Source organism: Macaca fascicularis, chromosome X (assembly GCF_037993035.2).
Source record: "Macaca fascicularis isolate 582-1 chromosome X, T2T-MFA8v1.1".
Lineage (NCBI taxonomy): Eukaryota > Metazoa > Chordata > Mammalia > Primates > Cercopithecidae > Macaca > Macaca fascicularis.
Genome location: NC_088395.1, coordinates 129,626,246 through 129,653,373, shown reverse-complemented (window position 1 = coordinate 129,653,373; position 27,128 = coordinate 129,626,246). Strand labels below are relative to the sequence as shown.

The window sequence follows — 27,128 nt, the reverse complement described above, 5'->3', positions numbered from 1 at the left end:
AGTGACCTCAAGGTGGATTCATATTGCCAAGAATGACAAGATATGTAAGTTTTATTTGTAACATACCTTAGTTTTAAAAAAACAAAATAAAATATTTCTCATAAAAATAATAGTCTGTAACCCAGACCAGACTCAAAGAAAGTAAAGTTAAGAGTCAAATAAATCAGGATATGAACACATAAGAATTTTGATAAAACTGGGAATTAAGACTCAGTTCTGGAATTCAGATTTCTCTAGGCATAGAAGATAACCACCTTCAGCGACATCTTCATTAGGTCACCACAGAGTATACAGATAGAAGATCAATTTTGAGGGCGGCTTACAGATAGATTCCTGCAATCAGAACTGGAGAGAAATGCAACAGATTATCTCTATCCAAGCCCCTCTCTTCCAACAGGTAACATTCTAAACCAGTTAGAACAGAGGGAGGATAATGAGTTCCATTTTTATCATCCGTTGCCTGCATGCTAAAGCAATTCTGCTGAGGCACCAGAGTTGCAACCCAAACACAGAAAAAGGAAGCATGCTTCCCTAAGTTTTTGCTAAAAGCTGGGGCCATTAACTAAAATAGCCAAGGCTTTGTATAAATGTGTGGTGTAAACAAGACTTTAGATCTTTTTTGACACGTGCATACATACATATACCTCCTCCTCAACTTCATTCATAATATCAAGATGAAACTTCGTGATATTAACGACAGATCTGCCCTCCACACCAGTTATCCAGCATCCCTCTTCCTACTAAAGCAGAAACAACTATTGCCTCAAGATTGAGATTGTTTAAGCAGGAATGAGAAGAAAACAGAAGAGAAGATGCCCTCATCTATTTTATTTCAAAATAGACTTTTAGAACGTTATAGCAGGTCAGGTGTGGTGACTCATGCCTGTAATCCCAGCACTTTGGGAGGTCGAGGCAGGCAAATCGCGAGGTCAGTGGTTCAAGACCAGCCTGGCCAACATGGTAAAAACCCATCTCTACTAAAAATATGAAAATTAGCCAGGCTTGGTGGCATGAGCCTGCAATCTCAGCTACTAGGGAGGCCGAGGCAGGAGAATTGCTTGAACCCAGGAGGCGGAGGTTGCAGTGAGCTGAGATTATGCCACTGCACTCCAGCTTGGGTGACAGAGCAAGACTCTGTCTGTCTTGAAAAAAAAAGTTATGACAGATAAACATAGAATTGACATATGATCCAGCAATTTTACTCCTAGGTATATATCCAAAGAATTGAAAGCAGAGATTTGAACAGATGTTTGTATGCCAATGTTCATAGCAGCATTATTCACAAATAGTCATGTATTCATCAACAGATGAATAGATAAGCAAAATGTGGCATATACATACAATGGAATATTATTCAGCCTTTAAAAGGGAATGAAGCTCTATAACATGTATGAAGCTTGAAGACATTATGCTAAGTGAAATATGCCAGACACAAAAGGACATATTGTTCCATTTATATGAGGTACTTGGATAGGCGGATTCATAGAGACAGGAAATAGATTAAAAGTTACCAGGGGCTGGGAGGAGAGGGAATGAGAAGTTGATTAATGGTTATAGAGTTTCTATTTGAAGTGATGAAAATATTTTGGAAATAGTGATGATGGTTGCATAACATTGTGAATGCAATTAATGCCACTGAATTGTGTGCTTAAAAGTGGTTAAAATGGCAAATTTTGTCAAATATATTTTATCACAACTTAAAAAAACTAACAATGTGATATAACAATAACCATTATACCCTCTTTAAATGGATGAATTGTGTGATATATGAATTATATCTCAATAGATCTGTTTAAAACAGTTATAACAGAGACAATCTTCCCTTCAGACAGCTAACATTCTCCGACGCTTTGGAAAATTTCTTAACCAGTCCTAGTATACCTTTTCAGCCCTCATGACTATAGATTTCATTAGTGATTACTGAAAAGGGATGTAGGCCCAAAATCTGAGAGTCATCCTTGGCTCTTTCCTTTTGCTCATAAATGTTGTCCAATCCATCAGCAAATTCTGTGACTCTACCTCCAAAATGAATCGTAAATCTGATCCCTTCACACAATCTCCATCACTATGATTCTAATGTAGGCTACTATTCTTCAGCCACAGTGGTTATCTTCCTTCCTTTAAACATTCCAGGATTGTTTCTGCCCCAGGACCTTTGTACTTAGCATGACTTTTGTTTGGAATACTTTTCCATCAGATTTTCACATAGCTACCTCTCTTCTTATCATTTAGATCTCTAAGAAAATGTTACCTCCCTAACGAGGCTTTCCCTAAACCCTCCCTCCAACCCGAGTTCCCAGTTTAAAATATTTTTCTAACCCTAAGTCATTCTTTATCATTGCATCCTGGAGCACCTATCAGTACCTGGAATTATTCTATACATCTATTGTTTTAATGTATTTATGGTTTGTCTCCTTCCAACAGAATGCAAGCTCTTTGAAGGTAAGGATTCTGTCATGTTTCCTGTACTGTATACCTGGTGCCTAAATTGCTATGATAAACATTCAATACATTTACTCTCTGACCAAAATGTGAATGATGTTGAAGACTAGAATGAATCTGACTGCAGGACATAATCTAGTAGGCTTTTTGGGAAAAAATTCTTATCAACGTTTTGTGTGTCTAAGTTGCCTTTTCCTTTCAAAAGTGGAGTGCAACCAAGCATTCTAGTTAATTGTCCTTGTTAGTTGAGTTTTCGTAAGTCGAAATTTTACTTGATCCTTATGGTCAAGTTTTTAGGCTGCTGCATGATGGAGGACTGCAAATAATTAACCTACACAGGCTTGCCAGGTGAACTCAAGTAAAATCTAATTGAACAGATGGGCCTCATTCCTTTAACCGGAAGGCTATTAGATGATTTGACTGTGTCAGATAAGAAAAGAAAGTGAGATCCTTAGATGAGTTTTTCTAGGAAACAGAGTTTCAGAGTTCTCACAAAGATCTGGGGGTCTTGTGTGATGTTAATTACCCTGATGCTGTCTGTGAGAACTGGCAGCCTCAGAAAGAATGGAGACTTAACCCCCTTAGGCTTTCTGGGCTGTGAAACGCTCTCATAAACAAGTAGGTTACCTTGAAGGACTAATGGAGATAGTTTAATAAAATCCATATGGTTGGTTACTTTGGGCAGATGGCCGGCATGCCACCTTGCAAGCACCTAAAGTTTCTAGATGGTCTTCAAGGGCAGCTCTAAATTGTGCATATTGAAGTTGTTGAATCTGCAGGCCACAAAGGAATAGCTAAAGATGGATCAACTAGGAGATGAGCACAATAGTAATATTTTATAATTAAGGGTAGAAGTGGGATCAGCAGGAAGGGGAAAATACTGAATGAGCTTTCTTTCTCTTCCCAAAGCCAGAAAAAGAAAACAAACACATCTCTTCCATCAAGAAAGCAGAGAGATTATCTTATTTTATTTTTGTGAAGTACCCCTCACATCTCTACAGAGCTGTGTCTGGAGAGTCTTTAGGTTTATTTTATTTTATTTAAGTTCCAGGATACATATGCAGGACGTGCAGGTTTATTACATAGGTAAATGTGTGCCATGGTGGTTTGCTGCACCTATCAACCCATCACCTAAGTATTAAACCCTGCATGCATTAGCTATTTATCCTGATGCTCTCCCTCCCCTTGAGTCTTTAGGTTTTAATTGCTCTATTGCTGGGCCCTTTTCCTAATGTTTCTTGGGATTTGTAGACACCTTCATACTTTTAACGAGCTTTTGTGATATTAGCCTCTCACCAACCCCATAAGGACAGTAGAGCAAGGAATATTCTCCCTGATAAATGAAGAAACTGAGATCAAATATTCATTACCCAAAGAAAAACAAGAAAGTCATCAGTGGATGTGGAACTAGAAACAATTTTAATCTTTCTCTTGTTCTTTCTAGTTTCATCCACACACATGACATAACCCTTAGCATGTCAGAAACTATAACAAGCTGTGTAATAACAGAGGTTTGCTGCATTTATGGCATTCACTCTAGCTTTATAGATGTCTTTCTTTGCCTTCTTATCTTGGAACCCTTTGAAGTTGTCAGAGCATGGGAAATGTCTTTTAAAAGTAGGCATAGATTTCCTTTTCTAATTGATCCATAAAGGGGAATAAAAACATAGATCAACCAGTAGATGATACAGATGCCTTAACATGTGCTGCATTAGAGACTCAGAGCAGCAGGATCCTGGTGCTGCCTTTTCTCCATTGAGCTGAGTGGCGTTCAGCAAATCACAATGTCATGTACTTCATTTGTCTCCTCTATGAAACAGGTGTAATGGTACTTGTTCTGGCTGCCCCAGGATTGTTGTGTGGATTATGTGGTAATGTATGTGAATGTGTGTTGAAAATTAATGGTCCACTAGATTGTGAGCTCCAAGAAGGCAGAGGCCATTTCTATTTTATTCATAAACTAGCTGATCTTCCTACTGAGGTTACAGGGAATCATTAACCCTGCTGCTAAGTCATCATGGAGCATACCCATAGATTGGCCCATGCTGGGAAGTAGCTCCATAGAAATAAACACTATCAGCTTCCCTGGAGGGAAAATCATCTAGCTATGTGAGATACCCAGATTTTAAGTTAATCTATCTCCAAACATGGTGAAAAAGCCTGTCTAGGTATTTTCAGGTACTTTGGCAAAAGAGAGGAATTTAATTTTGTTTATAAGATGTATGATCGTCAGTGCTTAGCATGAAGCTTGGCTCAAAAGTTACTGAAAGACTGCTGAATAAACAATGGAATATCAGGCATATTATTAGCTTGTCTTTATTGCTAAATGTTTTCCTTTCTCTTGGAAGCAGATATTAGATGTGTTTTCAGTTGTGTGCACAGTTGTCAGGTCAACCTCTACTTTTTTGGAGATTGTCCTTTCCAGACAGCCTGAGACTTGCCTGAAAGGAAGAGCTATGGAGTCACAGATTCCTAGCTGCTGGGAAAAGCTAACGGTGGTCTCATTGCATCTTTCCCTTTTCCAGAGGCCTTTTTGGCCTGGCCTCAGCATCCTCACTTGTGGCTGTTGCTCTATCTCCAGTCTTGACCTATAAGGTCTATGGTTCTTGCTGTATATTATATAACATAGGAAAGTAAGACTTTAAAAAAAATAAGCATCAAAACAGCCATGTCAAAATTGAAAGACAGTTTTCTTTTTTTAAAACTGCCAAGTAGTATGTACAGCAGATGTTCCTGACCTGCTACCCTTAGTATTAACTCATCTGTTGCTGTTGCTGTTATGTGTTCCCCTAGTGCATGGTTTGGCTGTGTCCTCAAACATTTCGTCACATTATATGTGTCTTCAAACAAATAAAATTTGGCTGTAGTTTTCCAGGTATATTGTCTGTTAAGATCTTAAATTCACCATGGTGTTTGGTGAGAAAAATTTTTAACAAAAGATTTTTACATTTTGATGTGTTTCCTAAGGCAAGGGGATGGATTAAGTTGTCAGGGAGGTCTGTTGCATACATAGCTCAGTTATAATAAAGCTTAAAGATTAATGGTTGATTTTCCAGATTATGTCAAAATGTCAGCATACTCTGCATAGATGCACTTGTGGAAAGATTTTTCTCCCTTCCTGCATATACTTCAAAAGCCCCGTTATAGATAACCAATAAATATTGAAGAAATGTAGACCCAGTTGAAAATGCTTTGTGTGTGTGTGTGGTTGTGAATGTGGAAGCAGAATCTAAATGCTATTAGCAGGGACTACTTTTCAAATCAGCATGGAAGAACCCCTCCTTTTGCTGCCTGTGCTTAAAAAAATTAAAAATTATAATGACAAAGACAATAATCAAAGAGTCTTGTGTTGAGACAAAATATTCTTCATGAGTAATTCAGCTGTGCTTCACAGGGCTTACAACGCCTGTAACTCACGAGATAGGACAGTCCCCTTGTGGTCTCCTAATAAAGTTCAATTCTTCTGCCTTGCCTAGGGCACTGGAGCAAGTTGCCACTCTCTCTACTCCTCTTCTTTTATATTTACTTTCTTAAAGAGGTTTAAACTAATGTTAAACACTTCATTTTTTAAAAAGAATTCCTTTTATCCCCCAAACTATCTGTAATGGGGATATGGCCAAATATCTGGAAAAGAAATCTGGCATCTGGCATTGGGGTAAGACTCAAAGACCTCATCAGCTAACTGATCAAAACTAATACAAAAAGAGACAATTGACTTCTTATATGTGATATATAAGTTGTATATCAGTACGTTCTTAGAATAAATAAAGTATTTGTCTTAAGTCCTAAAATAATCACTGTAGTTATGCAGGCTCTGATATAGTGAAATAAGAGATATGATAGAGATAATGCAACTCTCTCCTTGGCAAATACTCTAATGACAGTTTTATAAAATTATCCTTTGAACTTATTGCCTTCATTGACATTACGGTGCCTCATTCTGGTCTGGTGCCTTATTTCTTATTTTAATATGTGTCCTTATGCCCTATATACATGGAATTAAAACAGTACCATTTCCCCATCAACTGTCCAAACATATCAAATTGACATGGATTTAAATTTTTTGGGATTCTAGAATTACTGCCTATTTCCAGAAGAGAGCAGTTAAGTTCTCATAAAACCTTCTACCAGCATGGTAAATGATCTCCACATAAAATCTGAAAGTTTTGAGATTATCTCATCTCTGTTATGATGATTTCTGCAAGGTTTCTGGGTGTGGTATACATCTCATAAAAGAATGCACTATACAAGTCAGCCTCCAGACCTGGCCATTTTCCAAAAGTTTGCTTGTTTCAGAAAGGGTGGCATTTTCCCCCATGTTTCTGCCCTGTGTAGGTAAGGGAGGAAGCTGAGTTTAGTGGTTAGTGCAATAGGCTGAGTCAGCAAGTTTAGTTTCTTATTGTTGATGTGATTTGGTGAAAACCTTTGTCAAACCAACTCTGTCTAAATGATAAAAGAAGTCTTTGTTCTCTTATATGTAACTTTTGTAAACTTCATTGTGACTAGTGTCTTCATTGGTACTGTTCTGAAACTCTGAAATATCTCTCTGGGGTTTTTCTGCCTTGTGTTCTTTCAGAGAATCATGAAACCAAGAAGCGGCAAAGCAAGAAACAAACTAAACCAAATACCACGGCCTCAGCAGCCTACGCACACAGGTACATGCACAGGCATATCACAGGTTATACACGACCTGTCAGGGCCATTCACTCAGGTGTGAATAAGAAAGAAGGCCTCTGGAGTTGTGCCCAGATAAACACAAGAGCCTTGCATAAAGTTCAACAAATGAGAAAGAAAAATTGTCCATTATGGTATAAATAAAATATTGGACCTTTAACTTTTCCATTAGGATTAACTTTAGAACAAACGTCTCCCCTTCTTCCACCATCAGACATTTAATGTAAAAAGGGGAAAAATGTGATTCCTGTTAAAGTGCCTATTGGGGGCAAAATATTTTGTGGGGTAGAATTTTCCTTAGCCAGGTGCCTACTACATTCTGTAACTTTGTTAAGCCAGCTTTGTCTGCAGCTGGGCATTACATGGCTTATGTCACATCACAGGCTAAGTACTTTAAGGGATTTAACTGAAGGATAAATATTTAAAAACATTTTAAAATAATTCTATTACATCAATGGAAAATAATGTTTATTGAACCACGATTAACAACACCAAGATATTTTCAAAAGGTTAAACATTTATCAAGAGGAAATTGATAAAGGAAATAATAGAGTTGAAGTAAAGTTAAATACTATGAAGTAAAAAAAGAAGTGAATCTATACTTATTTGAGTTTTAAAAAACAAACAAATAATGGCAAGAGAATACTGTTATATGATTCCATGTATAAACTGTTTTGGGTGTTTATGCATATAAATGTATAAATAATTATTTGAATGCATCTTAATAAAATATTAATATCAATTTTCACAAAACAGAAATCCAGCATCCTAGTTATTTTCTAATACTTTTAAAGGTCTGCAGGCAGAGAGAACTTTGGAATTACTTTTTCTTCCAGTTCCACCTTTTAACATGAATCTGTATCAGGTTAAATTTCCAAAACCTAGTGGAGAATGATCATTTCGGTGCAGCTTTCCAAATCATTGTAGCATTTCTCTGGGCAACAACAATAAAGCCGTCCACTTGTGTTTTTGGCATATGTGCTTCTACCTCTGGTTGAGATATATGGTTATATCCCAAGAGCTTTCCTTAGAGCTGCTGTCTAAGGAAATCAGTTTTCAAATCAAGAGAGTTAATAGTAATATTCCAGATGTCTCTTCTAGCAGCATGCATTTTGCTCCCTGCCTTTCCTGATGGAAGAGGTCCCTCTGTTCCACTGATTATGGGATTGTAAGATGACAGCTAGGGAAAGCTCAGAAAATGAGAGAAACAAATGAATCACTTAAAAATACCATCATTTTAATGGCAGCCTTACTCAGGACAAGTAAAAATGTCTGCAGGGCAATTAGAAAAGAATTTTATTTTATTTCTTCCTATCTCTTAGTAGAAGGACTAGAGGGCTGGCCCCAGGCTGTCTTATGTTATTACAATTTGGTCCCCGTAGTATTAGTATAGAGTGAGCTTGGGAAGAAATGAGTTCATATTATGTTTGTAAATGTTGCGTGTGATCTTGTTTCATCCTCTGAAGTTCATAAGGCAGGCTATCAGAGATGCGCAATGTGTGTGTGTGTGTGTGTGTGTTACTATTTTTTTTTGTTTGTTGTTTTTGAGATGGAATCTCACTCTGTCACCAGGCTGTAGTGCTGTGGCACGATCTCGGCTCACTGCAACCTCTGATTCCCTGGTTCAAGCGATTCTCCTGCCTCAGCCTCCCGAGTAGCTGAAATTATAGGCATGCACCACCACACCCAGCTAATTTTTGTATTTTTAGTAGAGATGGGGTTTCACCATGTTGGCCAGGCTGGTCTCAATCTCCTGACCTCGTGATCCGCCAGCCTCGGCCTCCCAAAGTGCTGGGACTACAGGCGTGGGCCACTACACCCAGCCAGAAGTTAGTTTTTAAAATTGCCTTTATGACTTGACGTCACTGAAGATTGAAGGGGAAGTGACACGACTGTGGCAGTCAAGTCCCTAAATAAAGGATGATGTGCTCTTGCTGGCTGGCATCTTTGCCCCATTGGATTTAAATGGCTTGGAGACCAATTGGCCGCCGGCCCCACAACCCTGTACTGTACGAATATCAAGGGTAGCCTTTGTTGGGTCTAGATAACATTTTCAGTATAAGCAGGTTAAAGAAGTTGATTTTTCTATGCTGCTTTTATAGTTCCACTTTTAGATAATCAACATTTGTGTGCTACCCTGAAGAACCACCTCACCAAGTCCTTAATGATGCCACCAGTGACCATTTGGGGAAACAGAAAAAGTGGCATGCCAGAACTAGAAAATGATTTGTACTTCCTTATGCTTAGAAATATCCAGTTCCCTGTCTAATCAGATTTTCAAAACAACTCAATTTCCATACAAATTACTCATTGGCTAGGAATTGATAAGCATTAGAAACCACAAACCAATCAGAATGTGGCAATAGCTTTGCTCAGAATTAAATGTTGATTCAAATCAGCTCTGGTAATATGGCGCCCTTTAATGAAATCATCATTGAATGATTTAGTAGATGCTTTCCTAGTTTTTGAGAAAGACACAAAATAAGTGGGAGATGGGATCTGGGCATGGGGGCAATGAATATTTGGTCACACTTTCTGCCTCTGTGCTAATAAATCTCTTCATCTTTTCAGAGAGCCTCCTTTTGCCTGCAATATGGATGAATGGCCTTTGAAAGTCTAATGGGGATTGATGCCATTTATTGATTACCATTTAAAGCACAACTTTCTAATCTCTAATTGTTTTTGAAAGAAAAATGCTTTCCAGTGGAACAAGTATCTCTTATCTGAGGGTCCAAGTCTGGTGTCTTGATGTCCTAAGTGGTTTATTACTTCATATAGAAACTTCTGGTGTCTTGATATCCAAAGTGGTTAATTACTTCATATAGAAACTTCTGGTGTCTTGATAGCCTAAGTGGTTAATTACCTCATATAGAAACTTCATGCCTATTGGGATGGTGATCATAAGCTCTGTTGAAGGTTGATATCAAACCAGATTTCCATGGAACTGATTATGTGTTGACTACTCATCAGATGGAAATCCCTGGCTTCTAGCCCTGATAAATGTGATTTCATGGGGGCAGGAAATTGTTTCTAAATAAGCTTATGGGACTGCCATAGTTGTGAGGGTCAAGGCCAGATTAGTTCCAGAGGGTCTTCATGTCATTTTGATGCTCCCAACATTGGACCCTTCTTCCCAGTTGGGGATTACGATCTGCTCAGTAAACAGGTGGTAGAGGTGAGATATGGATATTTTGAATCAATGAGAATTCTTGAAAGGGTCCCAGGACTAATACATTCTCTTTCAGGGAGTGAAAACAGTTTGTGGTTAATTGCTATAATGTCAAGAAACACACTCTTCCTGGTTTACTGTGAAGTAATTGGACAAATCTCATGACAATACATGTAGAAATTATTTCTTATTGATTATTTAAAAAAGCAGGTTTAGAACCACCATCTGTTTACTCTGGGCCTTTGAGGAAAAATCAGCAATTATATCTGTCATCGAATAACTTGATTATTGGTTGAAGAGAGTGACTAACTACTCCACCTACTACCCAAGTGGCTTCTGGATCATTGCTACAACTAGTTACTGTGGTTACAGTAGCAGGCAGTAGTAATATTATAGAATGTGTCCATTTTCTAATCCAAATCAGCATGTTTTTCTTGTTGGGGTAACTGAAAAAACATTTTAGTTCTTAAAAACTCTACTAGTATTCTTCCTTAATAGTCCTGTTACCACAGAACAAAGATCTTGATGGTTTATGTAAAAGTGGTTTGTCCCTCGTATTATCCTTCTGTTATTTCCTCCTTTCATCTTTCCTCTTGACAGACTTTACATAGCTTTATTAACTTTTGCTAGTGAAAAATTTACTGTTTCCCCAATAAGATTTTGCTTATGAGGAGCAGAGGGAATAAGTCTACCCAAGACATTAAAACAATTATCAGCTGTCCTGAAAATGAAATTATCACCATATACACAAATACTTGATACAATTGTAATACATCTCAATAGACAACCAACATTTAAAAGAGAATATATAATTTCTTATAGTCCATTACTCCTCAGAGTCTTACAGTCAATTGCCTAACTTCTGTGAACCTCTGAGACATAAAAACACTGCTTTTTATAAAAGCTAGAAAGCAGAATAAATATTGTTTAGTTAAATCCCCTCATTATTCAAGTGAGGGGCCTGAAGCTGGTAGAAGTTAAATGGCTTGCCCAAGGACAAACAATCACTTTGTGGCAGGGTTGGGATTCAAACCTGGTAGTCCAAACTCAGTGCCCTCGACATGCAACTTGTTATGTCTTACTCAAGTCTTGGTTCTAAACGACAATGAAGTAGATCACCAACCAAGCAGCCCAGTATTTAAGATGCTTTCCTTTGATAACATTCCCACTCCTTCCCAACTCTCCCTTAAAAGCACTGTGAACTTGCCTTTGTGAGAAGATGATAAAATAAAAATCAGCAGGCTCAATTAACTGCAAAGCACTTACTCTGAAAAATTCTTTTGTTGAACCAGAGTCCAGGGTCCCATATGCAATTTCAGTCTGTTTAGCTAAATCTTCAGCACTCTCTATAGGAGAAACCATCCTCTCCACAGTCAGGAAAGCAGCGAGATTGGCAGTATAGGAAGAAATTATGATCAGGGTGAAGAACCACCAAACCCCTCCAACAATGCGCCCGGAGAGTGATCTATAAAACAAAACAAAAACAAATCCAGACCCAGAGGGGCCAGATCTAAGTTTAAGAAATCCTTGTCTTTATTTCTGGAAAGAGGAGTGGCTTAAGTATAGCTGATGGAGGAGGGAAATAGATGATGTAAGGGAATTAAAACATTAAACAAAGGTCACATGTTAACAACAATACCCCATGTCATGATGGCATATTATGATGGTGCATGCATAATACTCATCAGGCCTATACACGTTTCAAAGCAGGATTTTCTTTTTAAAAAATGAGGTGGGGTCTCTCTATGTTGCCCAGACTGGACTTGAACTCCTGGGCTCTAGCTATCTTCCAGCTTCAGCCTCCTGAATAGCTGGGACTGCAAGTGTACTCCCAGCAGGATTTTTCCTTTTAATTACAGGAAAGAATATATATATATATATATTTTTTTTTTACCATCTCCTGCTTCCATAGGTAATAATTTAACTTACTGAGTTCTCTTCCTGTGAACTTTGCTGGGCACACCTGTAGAAGCAAGTGGTTTTCAGCCTGGGCTGCACATTAAAATCACCTAGAATCTTAAAAAAAAACTCATGCCCAGGCCCACCAATTAAATCAGAACTTGGGAGGTAGGACGCAGACATTTAGATTTTTAAAAGCTCACCACGTGATTACAAAGCACAACCAAGGTTGAAAACCACTGCTATAAGGTAATGTCATGAGAGAAACATAGTCGAAAACCTCTTCTCACTTGAAGATAAATGGGTAGGTGCTGGAAAATGAGCACTATTCACTTTGAGTTTAATAAATTTAACAAAGACATTGCCATTTTGTGGAGTTGATCACCCAAGAGGCAAGGAGCTAGACGATAATATTTATTATCATCTTCATATAAATAGCTGTTGGGGTCCAGGAGATTAGAAACTTTCTCCTTTGACAACTAAGCCTTAACCACACAAGGCAGACTCCAAGTGAAGTAGGAAACTACCTGTATAGTCGGACTAGAGGCATTAAAAGGCTTGCTTCCTCCACACCCCTCTCCACCCCTATGCACAGAAAATGAAAACAAAATCATCTTCCTGGTCTGATGGAGAAATTCTGTTGGAATCACCCTCTGTGTTGTTTTCAGGAGGCTTGGTCAAAACGTAACACATTACTTCAACAGCACCCACTGTTTATTCAGTTAGTAGGGAACGGGAAAGTAAGTTTTAATAAGGTGAAATTTTTGTTCTTAAATGTTACTGTGCATCAACGTTACCTGAGGTGTTTGTTAAAATGCAGATTCAGAATAGCTGAATGCCCAAGAATCTGCACTTCTTAAGCATCACAGGTGATTCTGCTGCAAGTGGTCTGCAGACCAAACCGAGAAACATTGTTCTTCTACATCAGTGATTCTCAGTTCTGCCTGCATATCAATATCATCTAGGGAGCTTCAGTCAAAACATGTCTAAACAAAAAGACAAAAAACCTTGCCTAGGCTTCATCCAAGATCAATTAAATCCTAACCCTGGGGGTTGGGACTAAGCAGCAGCAGTTTATAACACTCTCGAGGTGCAGACAGTGTTGCAAGTTTGGTCCTACATCATGAGTGTTCCTCAGAGACAGGGACCATAGGAAGTTATTGGACAGTGTGAGGGAATTGAATGCTCAGTGATGGGTAATGGCTTGTATTCAGGAAACTTCATCTCTTTCACAGTGTTGCTGAAGGCTGGCTCTGTCTGCAGAAATGAAAATCTGCTCCCTAGGTTTTATAAAACATTGCCACATCATCCTTAGGATAATTCTGCTGTGTGGCAGAGCTCCATCCTAGTTATGCTATGTTCTCCCATGCCCAGAAAAGCTCACAGGAAGAGAACCCACTCTGTCATAAAGTCAAGAATAGGCGTAGGAGCCTGGCATATCTCTAGGCTCTGTGGGAAGAGGGTAGTTCTGGGCTGAGAGCCGGCAAATCAAGCTCTTCTCTGTCTGTACCAGCATTTCACCACTTTGAAGCAAATTTAAATTCCTGTGTCCCAAGATAACCTTTCTCTGGCCTCTGGAAAACTCAGTTGTTTTAGATGCTACACTCTGATTGAATAATTTTGGCAGGTATTTTGATAAATATTTATTATTGGTTAACTATAACAAACTGACTTGATTTTTTTAAAATCTGCAGTTCCTCTTGGTCCCTGGATTCCTAAGACAACCCTTATTTATTTCCTGAGCATGATCACTTTTAGCTTTTTGAATTTGAAAATCTGCTTTGCAGCAGATTTTTCTAACAGTTACACTATCTCAGGATTTCATCTGGGAACATTTCTCTTTTAACCAGAAGTAAAAACATCTGGATGAATCACAGAAGAATGTGTCACACTTCTGAATGTTAAAAGTATACAGAGTGTTTTGATTATGCATTTATACCTTTCAGAGTCTTTCTTCATTGTTGCTACATACATTTAATTTATTCTGAACTGATCTGACTCTAGAAATAATTTTGCTATATAAAAGATTAACACTCCAAAGAAACATCCATAGTAATAGAGGAACAAAAATGATAACAATTATAGCTAATACTTACTGAGCACTTCTTGGGGGCCAGACTCTGTTCTAATTGCTTTACCTGTGTCAACTATTTTAATTCTCTATCCCTATGGTTAGGTACTATTTTAAAGATAAGCAAACAGAGGTATTTTACAGATAAAGAAACTGAGGCACAGAGAGGAGGAATAGAAAATAAAACATTTAAACTTATACACTAGGAAAGAAATACCCACATTTTTGTAATATAAAATACCTGTATTTTGTATAAGAAAATCCAAAGTGGTGTGTAAGTTATAGAAGGTACAAATTTTCTACAAATGCTGAGAAATATAGTAGCATGAAAACCAAACATATTTGTATAATTATTGTTTATTATCTGTTGTTCATTTGGGACAGAACTGTGACTGTCATTTTTATTTGGAATGATGAGGTTTTGCCAGACCAAGGAGAAAACTGACTTTGGAGTAATTCCAGAATCATAGTTTGCTATGGAAAGAGGTATATTTTGCTGTTGTGAATACTAATGGTAGTTCATACATTGTCTACTTGACAATGTGGAGAAAAATACAGTAATTTATGGAAATTACACTGTGCCATTGTATTGAGGCTAATGGACTGTGGCTGTGTCAGTCTGATCTAAAATCAAGCCTGCACATCATAATCTGGTTATTTTGGCCACTTTAGTACTGATTCAGATCATCATGTGGTTGATCTGAATGACTCAGCTGTTGGTTGTTGACATGACTGAAAATAAACCTAAATGCAAAATGGTCATTTTCGTGGCCTCTTGTCTACATGGTTATTGACTTTGGCAATTTTGTGGTTAATATCATGATATACCTATGAGCGTGGAGAATTTGGGTGATTACCCACATAGAAATGGCATAACAGTATCTGCATACCTCAGCAGAGATAGAAAAGGAGCTTCAGTGGAATCAGTATAGAATGCACAAGCTTGCATTCAACATTCTCCCCTCAAAACAGTAGTAGCTTAGACAAAAGATTTGATGGGATTTCCACCACTTTATTCCCTTGTTTAGCATAAGTGCCTCAATCCTTTCACTGAGAAAAAGTGCAGAGGAACCTACAGGGAAGAAGCTCCATAGGCATTTTTACATTTACCTTTTCTCATTAGGGAAACTATAGCCACTTAAACCCACATTTCACATGGAGGCTATATAAAAAGTGACTTATGGGTCAATTCCATCACATTTTATAAAGGATCTATTAAAATAAGACAAGACTTTATAGTTGAGTTAAAAAGACCTGTCATTTTCCAGTATCTTTCCCTCCATTAATGCAGCTACAAAATGTTTAACATTCATTTCAAATGGTTTTGTTGCACAAGACAGATTTCAAGGTTAGCATAATGAAATGGCTGTAAAATGCTGCACATTTAGTGTTTATAAAAGTGCATTATAAGAAGCGTATCATACCTTTTCAGGAAATGTAAGAGGAGGCGTGAAGTTAATGAAAGTAAATTAGCAACAAGAGGAAAACAGACATATAAAAGCACTGCAAAATACGTACATCAAATAATATACAATGCTCTTGTTATCTGCAATAATAAAGAACTAGAGTTTCTGAGTTAATAATAAAATGTATTTTATGACCTCTGAAATGATAATAAAAGTGAGCTATGTGCTATAACCTTTATCTTGTAAGTAAATTTTATAATCTTCACTTTACTAGCTTTACAAGATGGAGAGCTGGGACTGAAAACTGCTTCTCTTTTGTACAAACTCTTTATCATTCCTCTTTTTCTCTTCTTTCTTCCAAAGTATGCATCATTTCTACACTCCATTTAATGCCATGTCTGTGACAGATTTTTTAAAATGTGCAGAATCAATCTTTGGTTCTTATAGTCTTCTCTGATGGGAATAAGTAACCATGTCCCAAAGACTGAAAACTACAGCTTTTAGCCAGAAAAGCCATGAAATGGTTGTAATAAAAATTCTGCTATTACCTCATTAATTTATTATCACATCACTACTACTTTGAAGTGAATGTGCAGTAAGATAAAGACAGTGGTCATACATCAGCAGAGGAAATGGTATGCTTAAAACATAGCCCAAATTACTATTGTCTTTGATCTCATTTATTTTATATCCTTCATGTCTTTTATTTTTCTGCACATACTTCACATTTTAAAGGAGGATCTACGTGTCAACTAATCTGGACAGATCCCCTGCCCTCTTCAACAAAGTACTTGATATCTTGAAAACTTAACAGGAGAGTAACACCTTTGGAAACATCTGTACACAGTTATCAGGTTCAAGTTCATCTGTTCTTTCCATTTTCTCTGTAATAATTCCCCCAACTCTCATGTCTTCAATTTGTCTAGCCCTCAGATGTCCCTGCAGCTGCACAGAAAGTCAGCAGGGGGAGCATTTGTCTGGAAGGACTTGGACTCTGGACTGCTTAGTGGTTCTATCCAAGTTTTACAAAGGAAATAAATTTCGTATTAAAAATAAAGTTACAACCTTCAGCCAATACCAGTAAGACATAGTAGAATAATACAATAAAAATATTTGCAAGAGGGGTAATCTTTAACAAAAGCAAGTTCAAGAAGGAATGTTGCTGGTTATTTCTCATCAGAGGTCAGCTCTTTGATACTAACTGGTATTTCAACTGTATTCCCAAGGAGTTTTAGGAACTAAAATGGAAATGTTATATTAGTTGTTAGTATTTGTGAAACTAGCATGATTATATGCAGCCAATTTAATAATGACAATAGCTATCATTTATTGAGAACTTACATGCCTGGCACTGTGCTTTTTATTTTACAGATGAAGAACTGAGGCTTAGCAAGATTTAGTGATTTGCCCCAGGTTACACAACTGCTAAGCAGATTGTGAATCTAGTGAGGCTAACTCCAGTGCTCATGTGCTTAACCACTATGCTTCTTCCACTGCCTGTCTTCTCCTTCCCCACTGAGGGGGAAAAAGGTTGAATTGAATCTCCTCGCACCTTCCACCGACTCCTCCTAATAAATCAGTTTGTATGTGGATAAAGCCTCAGCTTATTATATTGATTACCTTCTCTAGAGTTAGCTCAGCCTCCGGCTTCATGTAGAACAAACTTATTCCCTGTGAACAATTATGGTAGTTCAAACCTAATATTGACATAGACTCTTTTTTTTTTTTTTTTTTTTTTGAGACGGAGTCTCGCTGTGTCGCCCAGGCTGGAGTGCAGTGGCCAGATCTCAGCTCACTGCAAGCTCTGCCTCCCGGGTTTTTACGCCATTCTCCTGCCTCAGCCTCCCGAGTAGCTGGGACTACAGGCGCCCGCCACCTCACCCGGCTAGTTTTTTGTATTTTTTTGTAGAGACGGGGTTTCACCGTGTTAGCCAGGATGGTCTCGAACTCCTGACCTCGTGATCCGCCCGTCTCGGCCTCCCAAAGTGCTGGGATTACAGGCTTGAGCCACCGCGCCCGGCCGACATAGACTCTTTAAGCTTCTAGGTAGCTGTCAATAATTTGGTGGAAATGTAATGATGCCATCAATTTTTCTCATGATGTCTTGTTTCTGATTTTCCAGTCTTTTACTTTGAGCATACACACACTCGATAATATTTTAAATGCTCACTGCCTACTTTCATTGAAAACCAGAAAAAAGGTAGAATTTCTTTAGAGGTTGAGAGAATGGAAAACAGCTCTTGTGCCTGAGCATGAGGAGAGGAATGGAACAAACAGTGTAACTTCAGGTTGGTAGTGGGAGGCAGTATAGTGGAAATAATCATACTGTTGCCTCTGAAAACCTCCATGACCTTGGATTTCATCACATCATCCTTTGGGTGGTGTTCCCTTGTCTGTGATGTGGGAAAAAGCAGCATGAAGTGGAAGGAGCATGAGTTTTGGAATTGGAGCTTGGTTTGTACTCAGGCTCTGCCATTAGTTGTGTGACTGGGCAAATTATTTAATCTGACTATCACCTTCTTCAACTTAAAAATAAGTATAATGCCCACTCTGCAGTGGTGTTTTGAGGATTAAAATCCACGTGATAATGCAGGTAAAGTGCCTACACACAGTGGAAGCTGAGGGAAGGTGGTTGTTTTTCCTCTGCCCCCAGTAGATGGAAGCAGGTGGACTAATTTATGTCTGACATTTCCTCCTGCTCTAATACTTAAATTCTGCTTTAAAATGTGGTATCATAATTTCTTGAATTGCTTCAGTTTTGAGAAAAGTCAGAGTGTATAATGCATGCTCACATTCTGGGCTTTCTGAAGAGTTTGTGTTCCAACCATGGCCATTAAACAGAAATAAAGTATACTGCTGGTGTTTGCAGTCAAGGCAACCACAAATCTTACAGTAACAACTATGTTATTATCAGAAATTTCTAAATCTGTTAATAGTTCTAGAAACACATCACAGTGATTGCTGTTATACAACTGAGCACAAACATACAATGAGTAGAGCTCTCAAGATAAGGAGGAACATGTTTCCTCTTCACTAGTATATATAAGAAATATGCTAAGAAGTATAACATTTTATTAAAAGGCTTAAAGGTATAATTTATTTTGAAGGACACACAAAAGACAGTATTGGAGGAGGGATCACCCATATGGTGGAAAACATAGAGCTCATAAAGGCAATAATTTATTACTTAAAAGTATAGTAAGAATAATACTTGTTACTCTAGGCTAGTGTTCTGTAGGTTGTGTGCCCTATTTCTGGGCTGAATTGTAACCAGAATTTTAAAAAAATGACACAATAGAAAATATCAGAGTGCATTGCACATTGTAAGGGTAAAGTATGGTGAACTTTTGGTTATATACATATGTGTATACTGAGTTGTGATGGAAAATTTACTTCTTACTGTGGGTCATGGCAAAACATTTTGAAAGCCATTGCTCTTTATGACAGTGTCTAGTGTAGTATAATAAAACATATACTTTGAAAAAAAGCACTTGATGTATCTCAGTGCCAAGGAAGAGCCACAGCTTAAATTCTACTATAAGACATTAACAAACCTGTTCAACTTGTCATTTTCAGGCCATAATCTTTAAGTTATTACTTAATGAATCAATATACATAAGTACTTCTAAAAATGAGAAGAGACTTTTTGAGTATGCAGAGTAGTATGCAGCACTCCAATGGGGATACCACAAACTTAGTTCTAAAAATTCACTTACAGCAACCAATAAGATCTTTAGCCTTAATGACTCTTTAGTATTGTCTCAACATAGATTACCAGCCATGTTAAAAATCATTCAATTATGGGATCATTCAGAAACCATAATCTCTTGAAGTGAACATTTCAAAAAATAAAGAAACTAGCAAAACAAACTCCCAGATAATACAAAAAATGACACACATTCTAAGCACAAAAGGAACAGGGAGTGAAATAATTTGGAGAATGTAATCAAGCAGATTGAGAAAAGCCAAAAAATGTGTGACTTCGATAAATGAGGCATACCCCATACAGACTCTTTTAAAAAGCTGCCAAATATGGTTACCAATTAGTTATGCTGCAAAGCTTCTTTTTAAATGTTTTATGCTCCAAGTGGATAATCTCAAAATGAAGTATGCTGTAAAAACATGGTAGGAATCTTCTGAGTGTTTATATTTCACGTGAAAATCCCTAATATGTTTGTATAATTGACTCTGGTCAGTATTTGGATTAATATTCAAGTTTACCAAAACCTACAACTTTTTTGTCTCAAAATATAAAGATGTTACATTCACTTACAATGTATTATGATTAAGAATTCACCGCCATATTTGTTTAGGTTTAGACTAAGTTTGTGAGGCTCAGGACATTCATGTTCAATATTTTGCTTTTCTTTGCATACCATAAAATTCACCAATACAAGTGTATGATCAGTGATTTTAGTAAACATAGTTGTGCAACTATCATCACAATCCAATTTTAGAGCATTTTTATCACCCTTAAAAGTTCCTTCATGCTCATTTGCAGTTAATCCTTGCAGGCCTAGGACTAGGATAAGGCAAGTGAAGCAACCCCCCCACATGCAAAGTTTAAAGGGGCATCAAAATCTCATTAATCAAGATGAACAGAATTTTAGTCCAATATTTAAAAAATTAATGCATAATATCAAAATTTTAAATAAAGCTTGGATGTGATCCCTGTACTTGCTTTACTCAGGCTCGATTGCCTCACCCTAATACTGGCCCTGATTATCCCCTCTCTGCTCCCTTCAAGCCCCTGGCAACCACTAACATACTTTCTGTCTCTGTAGACTACCTATTCTGGACAAATAGAATCATACAATGTGAGATATTCAATAAATGGGATTCAAATGGCATGATATGTGGCCTTTTGCATCTGGCTTATTTCAGTTAGCATAACTTTTTTTTTTTTTTTTTTTTTGAGACAGAGTTTTGCTCTTGTTGCCCAGGCTGGAGTGCAATGGTGCAACCTTGGCTCACTGCAACCTCCGCCTCCCAGGTTCATGTGATTCTCCTGCCTCTGCCTCTCAAGTAGCTGGGATTACAGGTGCCCACCACCATGCCCAGCTAATTTTTTGCATTTTTAGTAGATACAGGGTTTCACCATGTTGGCCAGGCTGGTCTTGAACTCCTGACCTCAGGTGATCCACCTGCCTTGGCCTCCCAAAGTGCTGGGATAACAGGCATGAATCACCATGCCCGGCCCAGCATAACATTTTTAAGGTTCATCCATGTTGTAGATGTGTCAGTAGTCTGTTCTTTTTAATTGGTGAATAGTATTCCACTATATAGATATATCATATTTTGTTTATTTATTCACAAGTTGATGGACATTTGGGTTGTTTCTACTTTTTTAATATCATAAAGTTACTGTGAACATTTGTGTGTAATTTTTTGTGTGAATATGTTTTCCTTTCTCTTAGGTAAATAGCTAAGAATAGAATTGCTATGTTATATTTTAAGTATATATCTTACTTGATAAGAAACTGCCAAACTATTTTCCAATGTGGCTGTAGTATTTTGCATTCCCACTACTAGTAGATGAAAGTTCCAGTTGTTCTACATTGTCATCAGCACTTGGTATTGCCTATCTTTTTGATTGCAGCCATTCTAGAGGATGTATGGAAGCATCTCATTGTGGTTTTAATTTGCATTTCCCTCATGGCTAACAATGTTGAGTATCTTTTGTTGTGCTTATTAGCCATTTGTATATCTTCTTTGGGGAAATGTCCATTCAAATCTTTTGTTCATTAAAAAAATTGGATTGTCTTCTTTTTATTGAGTTGTAAGAGGTGTCATATATTCTGGATATAAGTCCTTTATCAGACATATGATTTACTAATGTTTTCTCCCAGTTGGTTTTTTTTTCATTTTCTTAATATGTCTTTTTAAATGCAAGGTTTTGAATTTTGATGAAGTCCAGTTTATCAAATTTTTAATGGATTGTGCTTTTTGTGTCTTATCTAAGAGCACTTTGTCTAATCCAAAGTGAAACAGATATTCTCCTATGTTTTCTTTGAGAAGTTTTATAGTTTTAACTAGAAAACTTGGATGGGATACTACAATGGATAATTGTAGGCAGTCTGAGAGCAAAACGAAAAAGGGAGGGCATTGAAAGGAGAAGGTTGGGGGGATTTAAAGAAGAGTTCTATGTTCTTTTAAATTTTGTCTGGATCCAATCTCTTGACAAATGAGAAAACACTTTAGTACAATTAATTAGGAAACCATGTCTGTTTGATCTGATGAAGATTTAGTATTTGCTTTATCTGAGTAATATTAATATTAGTGGCAATGTTGCCTTTATCCAGAGTTCAAATGTTTGTTTTAATGTATATACAATACCATAGAAATGCAAAAAAGACATTCAAAGCAACACCAATGACACACTCACTTCATGGACGTAAGCAAACACAATGGCTGGATGATAATTTGTCATTTGATGGAATGTTAAATGAAAAAATTTGGAGTTGAGATGGATGAATACCATATGCACATGAATGGAGTATGGCCATAAAATGCAATGAGGCATTGAGTATGCCACAAAAACAAACCTTGGAGAAATATCACATCCTTGCTGCATAAAGGCACCCAAGGAAAACCAAAGACTGTTAAATATTCCAAATTCATTTGGAGGATCAGGAGGACTTTGTGGGTCACGAGGTTCTTCATTGTTGTCTTCCAAGTGCCATTCATAAGGACTGAATCTGCTGACTAGGAAAAGAACTACGCTGACTCCAATGTAAGCGAAGACAATGCACATCCAGATTTCATAAGCCAGGGGATCCAGAAATGAGAATACGCCTGGTTTTGATTTCTGAGGCTTCTTTATCATGATGGAGATGCCCAGGCTCATGAATGGTTTTGAAAAATCTATGACTTCTTCACGGACCAATGTTATAGTGAGTGGAGCAACAGCTATATCAGCTCTCTGAAAAAAAAAAAGAAAACATATATGACTTTTAGAGACAGTCTTTTAATCAGTTATTTGTTACTTAATATACTTCTTTGGTGAAAATGTCAAGTTCTAAATCTTTACAAACAATTGAATTGTCAATGCTTAGGTTAGAAAAGTGGTAGTGTTCAATGGGTTCTAAAGTGCTTTCACTTGATCGTAAATTAAAGAAAGGATGCTGGCCTTTTGTCCTCTGAGACACATTGGCTTAGAGCAACCGACTCTGCTTTCTTTTCCTAATAGTGTGTTTTTGCTACCTTATAATACAACTTGTACTGCCTTGTGACATATCACTGTTTACCTCTTGTTTTCTTATTTTAATTTTCATGTTCTTATGTCTTATCTCCCTCACTTGACTGAAAATTCTTGTGGAGCAGGCATAATATCATATACTTCTTATATCTGCTTCACTCTACACCATGAGGTGCAACACAGGGCCACAGCAGTTTAATTCTCAGGTGTTTGCTATCTTATATTATTCTTGAATTTTTTTTGAGAGTATATCTATTAAAACAGGTTTTTTGAAGGCAGAGACTCAGTCTTCTATTTTTGTATGTATCACTGCAACAGATTCTAAACTAAAGAAACTGTAGATTCCTAAAACATGAGTTGTTGATTATTGTGTATGACATATGCGAACATGAAAGAATTTTGCCTGGGCAATAACAAGGGTAAAGCAGTTGTCAGAACACATATTAATTTATACAGTAAGCTATATTTTCTAGTGATAATATCAGTGTAGCACTCACATGTCTTGAATCAATAAAATAAATGTCAGTAGTGCACTGCACAATTAACTCAGGTAAAGGCAGGCAACGTTTTTATATTAATCCCTTGAAAATAGGCACTAGGATTTTCTACATTTATTTCTTTTGTTTTTTTGCAATTGTTCCTTTCCAATGGTAGTAAGTCTTAGCCTGAAGCCAGGCCTTAAAATGCACACAAAGAAAAATCCTTCTGACTAAGGAAAGGCTTTTGGATGGTATATCATATATGAAGTGAAAACACCAGTTTTGATCATTTTTTTCTATGTTCAGAACAGCTATGCCTCAATACCCCTACCAAAGGGGAGAGGTAGGGAAGTCTGATATAGAGTATATTTTCAAAGAAATGAAATTTTACTCCTTTGAATTACATATGATAAACCAGTTGAGAAATACTCCTTAATTGGTTTAAGGGGAAATGCAGATGACGAACAGCTAGCTAACATTTATTGAGTGCTTATTCTATGTGAGGCACTTTGCTAAGCACATTATACTTACTATCTCATTTAATTCTCACAGTAACCTTGATGTTGGTACAATCACCATTCCTGTGTTAGAGATGGAGAAACTAAAGCACAGAGAGGCTGGGATTAGAACCCTGGTCTTCAGATTCCAGAACCCAGTTGCTTAATGAACATAATGTTCTAACTTCATAGATACTTGCAGGTTTCTACTATACACTACTTTTATCTGCAATTATCAACCTTAGCCAACCCCTCTTAGGTTCATTCCAATGCAAATTTGAGTCTTTATTCTGTGCCAAGCACTATTCTAGGTGCTAGGAATGAAGCAGTGAACAAGACAGACAAAACAGACAAAAATACTTACCTGCATGGAGGGCATCCTGCATCCTTTACATCCTAGTGGAAGTTGCAGAAAGCATGGGTTTATTGAAGCCAACTGCCTACTGATCAAATCTTCCTTGGAGGCTCAACCATTTCAAACTCATCATTTCTAAAATTAAACCCATCTATCCCCCCAAAAGTAGATTCTCCTCTGTGTCTGTGAATGATGCTTATTTCAAACTTTTCCCAGTTCCTAATCCTTATCAGTCCTATCCTTTCTGCAGATGATCTTGCCTCTTTCTTTACTGAGAAGATAGAAGCCATTTGACATAAGCTCTATCATCTCAGTGCCCCCCCTACACTTTGTCAACATATTGCAGCATCTTTATACATTTCTTCTGTGTGTTTCCATCTCACAGAAAGTGACACTTTCTAAGATTTGATCAACTTATTCCATGCATTCTATATTTCTCTGTTGCTTCTTAAAACCCAGCTCTATCTACTGTCTCTTTTACATCTTTAATTTTTCCCTTCTCCATTAATCTATCCCAGTGGTTCTTAAAGTATGGGCCCTAGATTAGCAGCAAAAGAGTCACCTGGGAACTTGTTAGAAATGCCAGTTCAACAGACACATGAAAAAATGCTCATCATCACTGGTCATCAGAGAAATGCAAATCAAAACCACAATGAGATGCCATCTCTTGCCAGTTAGAATGGCGATTATTAAAAAGTCAGGAAACAACAGATGCTGGAGAGGATGTGGAGAAATAGGTACGCTTTTACACTGTTGGTGGCAGTGTAAATTAGTTCAACCATTGTGGAAGACAGTGTGGCGATTCCTCAAGGATCTAGAACTAGAAATACCATTTGACCCAGCGATTCCATTACTGGGTATATACCCGAAGGGTTATAAATCACGCTACTATAAAGACACAATGCACCCGTATGTTTATCGTGGCACTGTTCACGGTAGCAAAGACTTGAAACCAACCCAAATGTCCATCAATGATAGACTAGATTAAGAAAATGTGGCACATATACACCGTGGAACACTATGCAGCCATAAAAAAGGATGAGTTCATGTTCTTTGCAGGGAGATGGTTGAAGCTGGAAACCATCATTCTGAGCAAACTATTACAAGGACGGAAAACCAAATACCACATGTTCTCACTCATAGGTGGGAGTTGAACAATGAGAACACATGGCCACAGGTGGGGGAACACCACACCCTGGGGCTTGTAAGGGGGTGGGGGGCTGGGGGAGGGATAGCATTGGGAAAAATACCTAACATAAATGACGAGTTGATGGGTGCAGCAAATCAACATGGCACATGCATACCTATGTAACAGACCTGCACATTGTGCAAATGTACCCTAGATCTTAAAGTATAATTAAAAAAAGAAATGCCAGTTCTTGGGCTCCACCCCAGAGGTATGGGATGAGAAATTGTGGAGGGATGAGACTCATGTGGCCTTCCAGTTTGTTGTAATGCTTGCTATAATTTGAAAATCATTGATCTATTTTATTCACTTAAAAGCATTTTCAGGTAATCCTGTTTACTAACAAACAAAAATGAAACAGAAAACACTCCTCCCACCTTTTGATCCTGCTGCCTTCTTAACCACATTACATCTCTCCCTAACACCACCAGTATTATTGAAAAAATACAGCTTTACTGTCTTGATATCAACACCACTTTCTCCTTATACCCCTGAGACTTAATTTCCAGCCCCTCCAAATTACTGAAATTGTTTCTTGAACTATATACTTGACTACTAAATCCAAAGATCTTCCTTCAGACATTAACTGCTTGTGCGACGCCATTGGCCTTTTGCAGTATGTACCTTCTTTCCTTAGTTCTCTGTTATGAAAGACTCCAGATTCTCCTCCTACCTCCCTGAATGTTCCTTCTCTGACTTTCCTTCCTAGTTCTGCTCTCTCAATCAAGGTGCACCTCTGTACCCCAAGAGACTATTCAGAGTGCCTGTCTTAGGAGATAATCAATGAAGGTTTGTTCTTTAAGGTTCTGTCCTTCACTTTCATCCCTCAGTATTGTTACCTATGGTTTCAACTCTCATCTCATTGTGGCTAACTTCTTAATTTCCAATTCCATGTTACTAACTAGAAGGGAGCCAAAGACAAATTTTCATCTATTTTACCCTTTTGCCTGAAGCTAGACCTGGTCATAGTAAAAAAGGTTACTGAGGAGAATGAGTTGGCCAGAAAGCTAGCAGAGTTTTTTTTTTTTTTTTTGGCAGAGAGAGTCTGAATCAGTTACAAAGAGTCTTGTCATGCCAAAAGAATTCACAGATAAAGCCACTTCCTCTCTTTGCCAACATGTCTGCCTCCTGCTCAGAGCATGCAAATACCCCTCTAGTATCATTTCTCACTTGATTTCATTTGAATTTAATTACTTAATTTAACCAGTATTTTTCATCTTTTAAGTCTAAAAGATAGTTCTAGGAGAAATTGTTACTTGTTTGTTTTAGAAAAAAGAAATAAGAAGGCATTCACCTAAGAAAATTATTTTGGAATGAATTTAAGGAATTTGGGCTCTTTTCTAGCAGGTACAGAAAGGAGTTTGAGAATCTTGACCCCTTTAAAAAAACTCGGTAATTGAAGCACCTACTACATGGTAAGCACCACTAAATACTAACAAGACATGGCTAGATGGATAAAGCAGGACTTTGTGTTGTCTGAGTCCCAGGAACATTCATCAAAAGAACAGATCCCCAAAAAAGGCCATTCCTAGTTTGAAGTACTTCTGAAATCACAAAAGAGAACAGGAAGAATCTGCTCCCCTTAGGCACTTGCCTTTTATTCCCCTCAGCCTGGCATTTCCATATTTTTTTCTGGATTGTTTCTTTATAAGGAGATTTTTCAAAAAATGTGGAATTTATCTATGTTTTGGAGGGTGCTCTCCTAATCAAGAATGGCATTAAATCTGTGCTCAGTTGTACTTCATTTGATGT

General features: G+C 37.5%; 1 protein-coding gene across 11 annotated transcripts in view; it reads right to left on the bottom strand.

The window, feature by feature from the left end:
• GRIA3 (glutamate ionotropic receptor AMPA type subunit 3) overlaps positions 1-27,128 on the bottom strand; it is a 322,070-nt gene that overhangs the window by 52,922 nt on the left and 242,020 nt on the right. For all 11 annotated transcript variants that reach the window (XR_012429864.1, XR_012429865.1, XM_074029201.1 and 8 more), the window contains 2 exons: positions 22,207-22,583; positions 11,552-11,750 (listed from right to left, as the gene is read on the bottom strand). Coding sequence is in view for 9 of the 11 variants with exons in the window: in XM_074029201.1 (XP_073885302.1) it covers positions 11,552-11,750; positions 22,207-22,583 (576 nt within the window). In the remaining 2 variants the exon portion in view is untranslated. The remainder of the gene's footprint in view (positions 1-11,551; positions 11,751-22,206; positions 22,584-27,128) is intronic.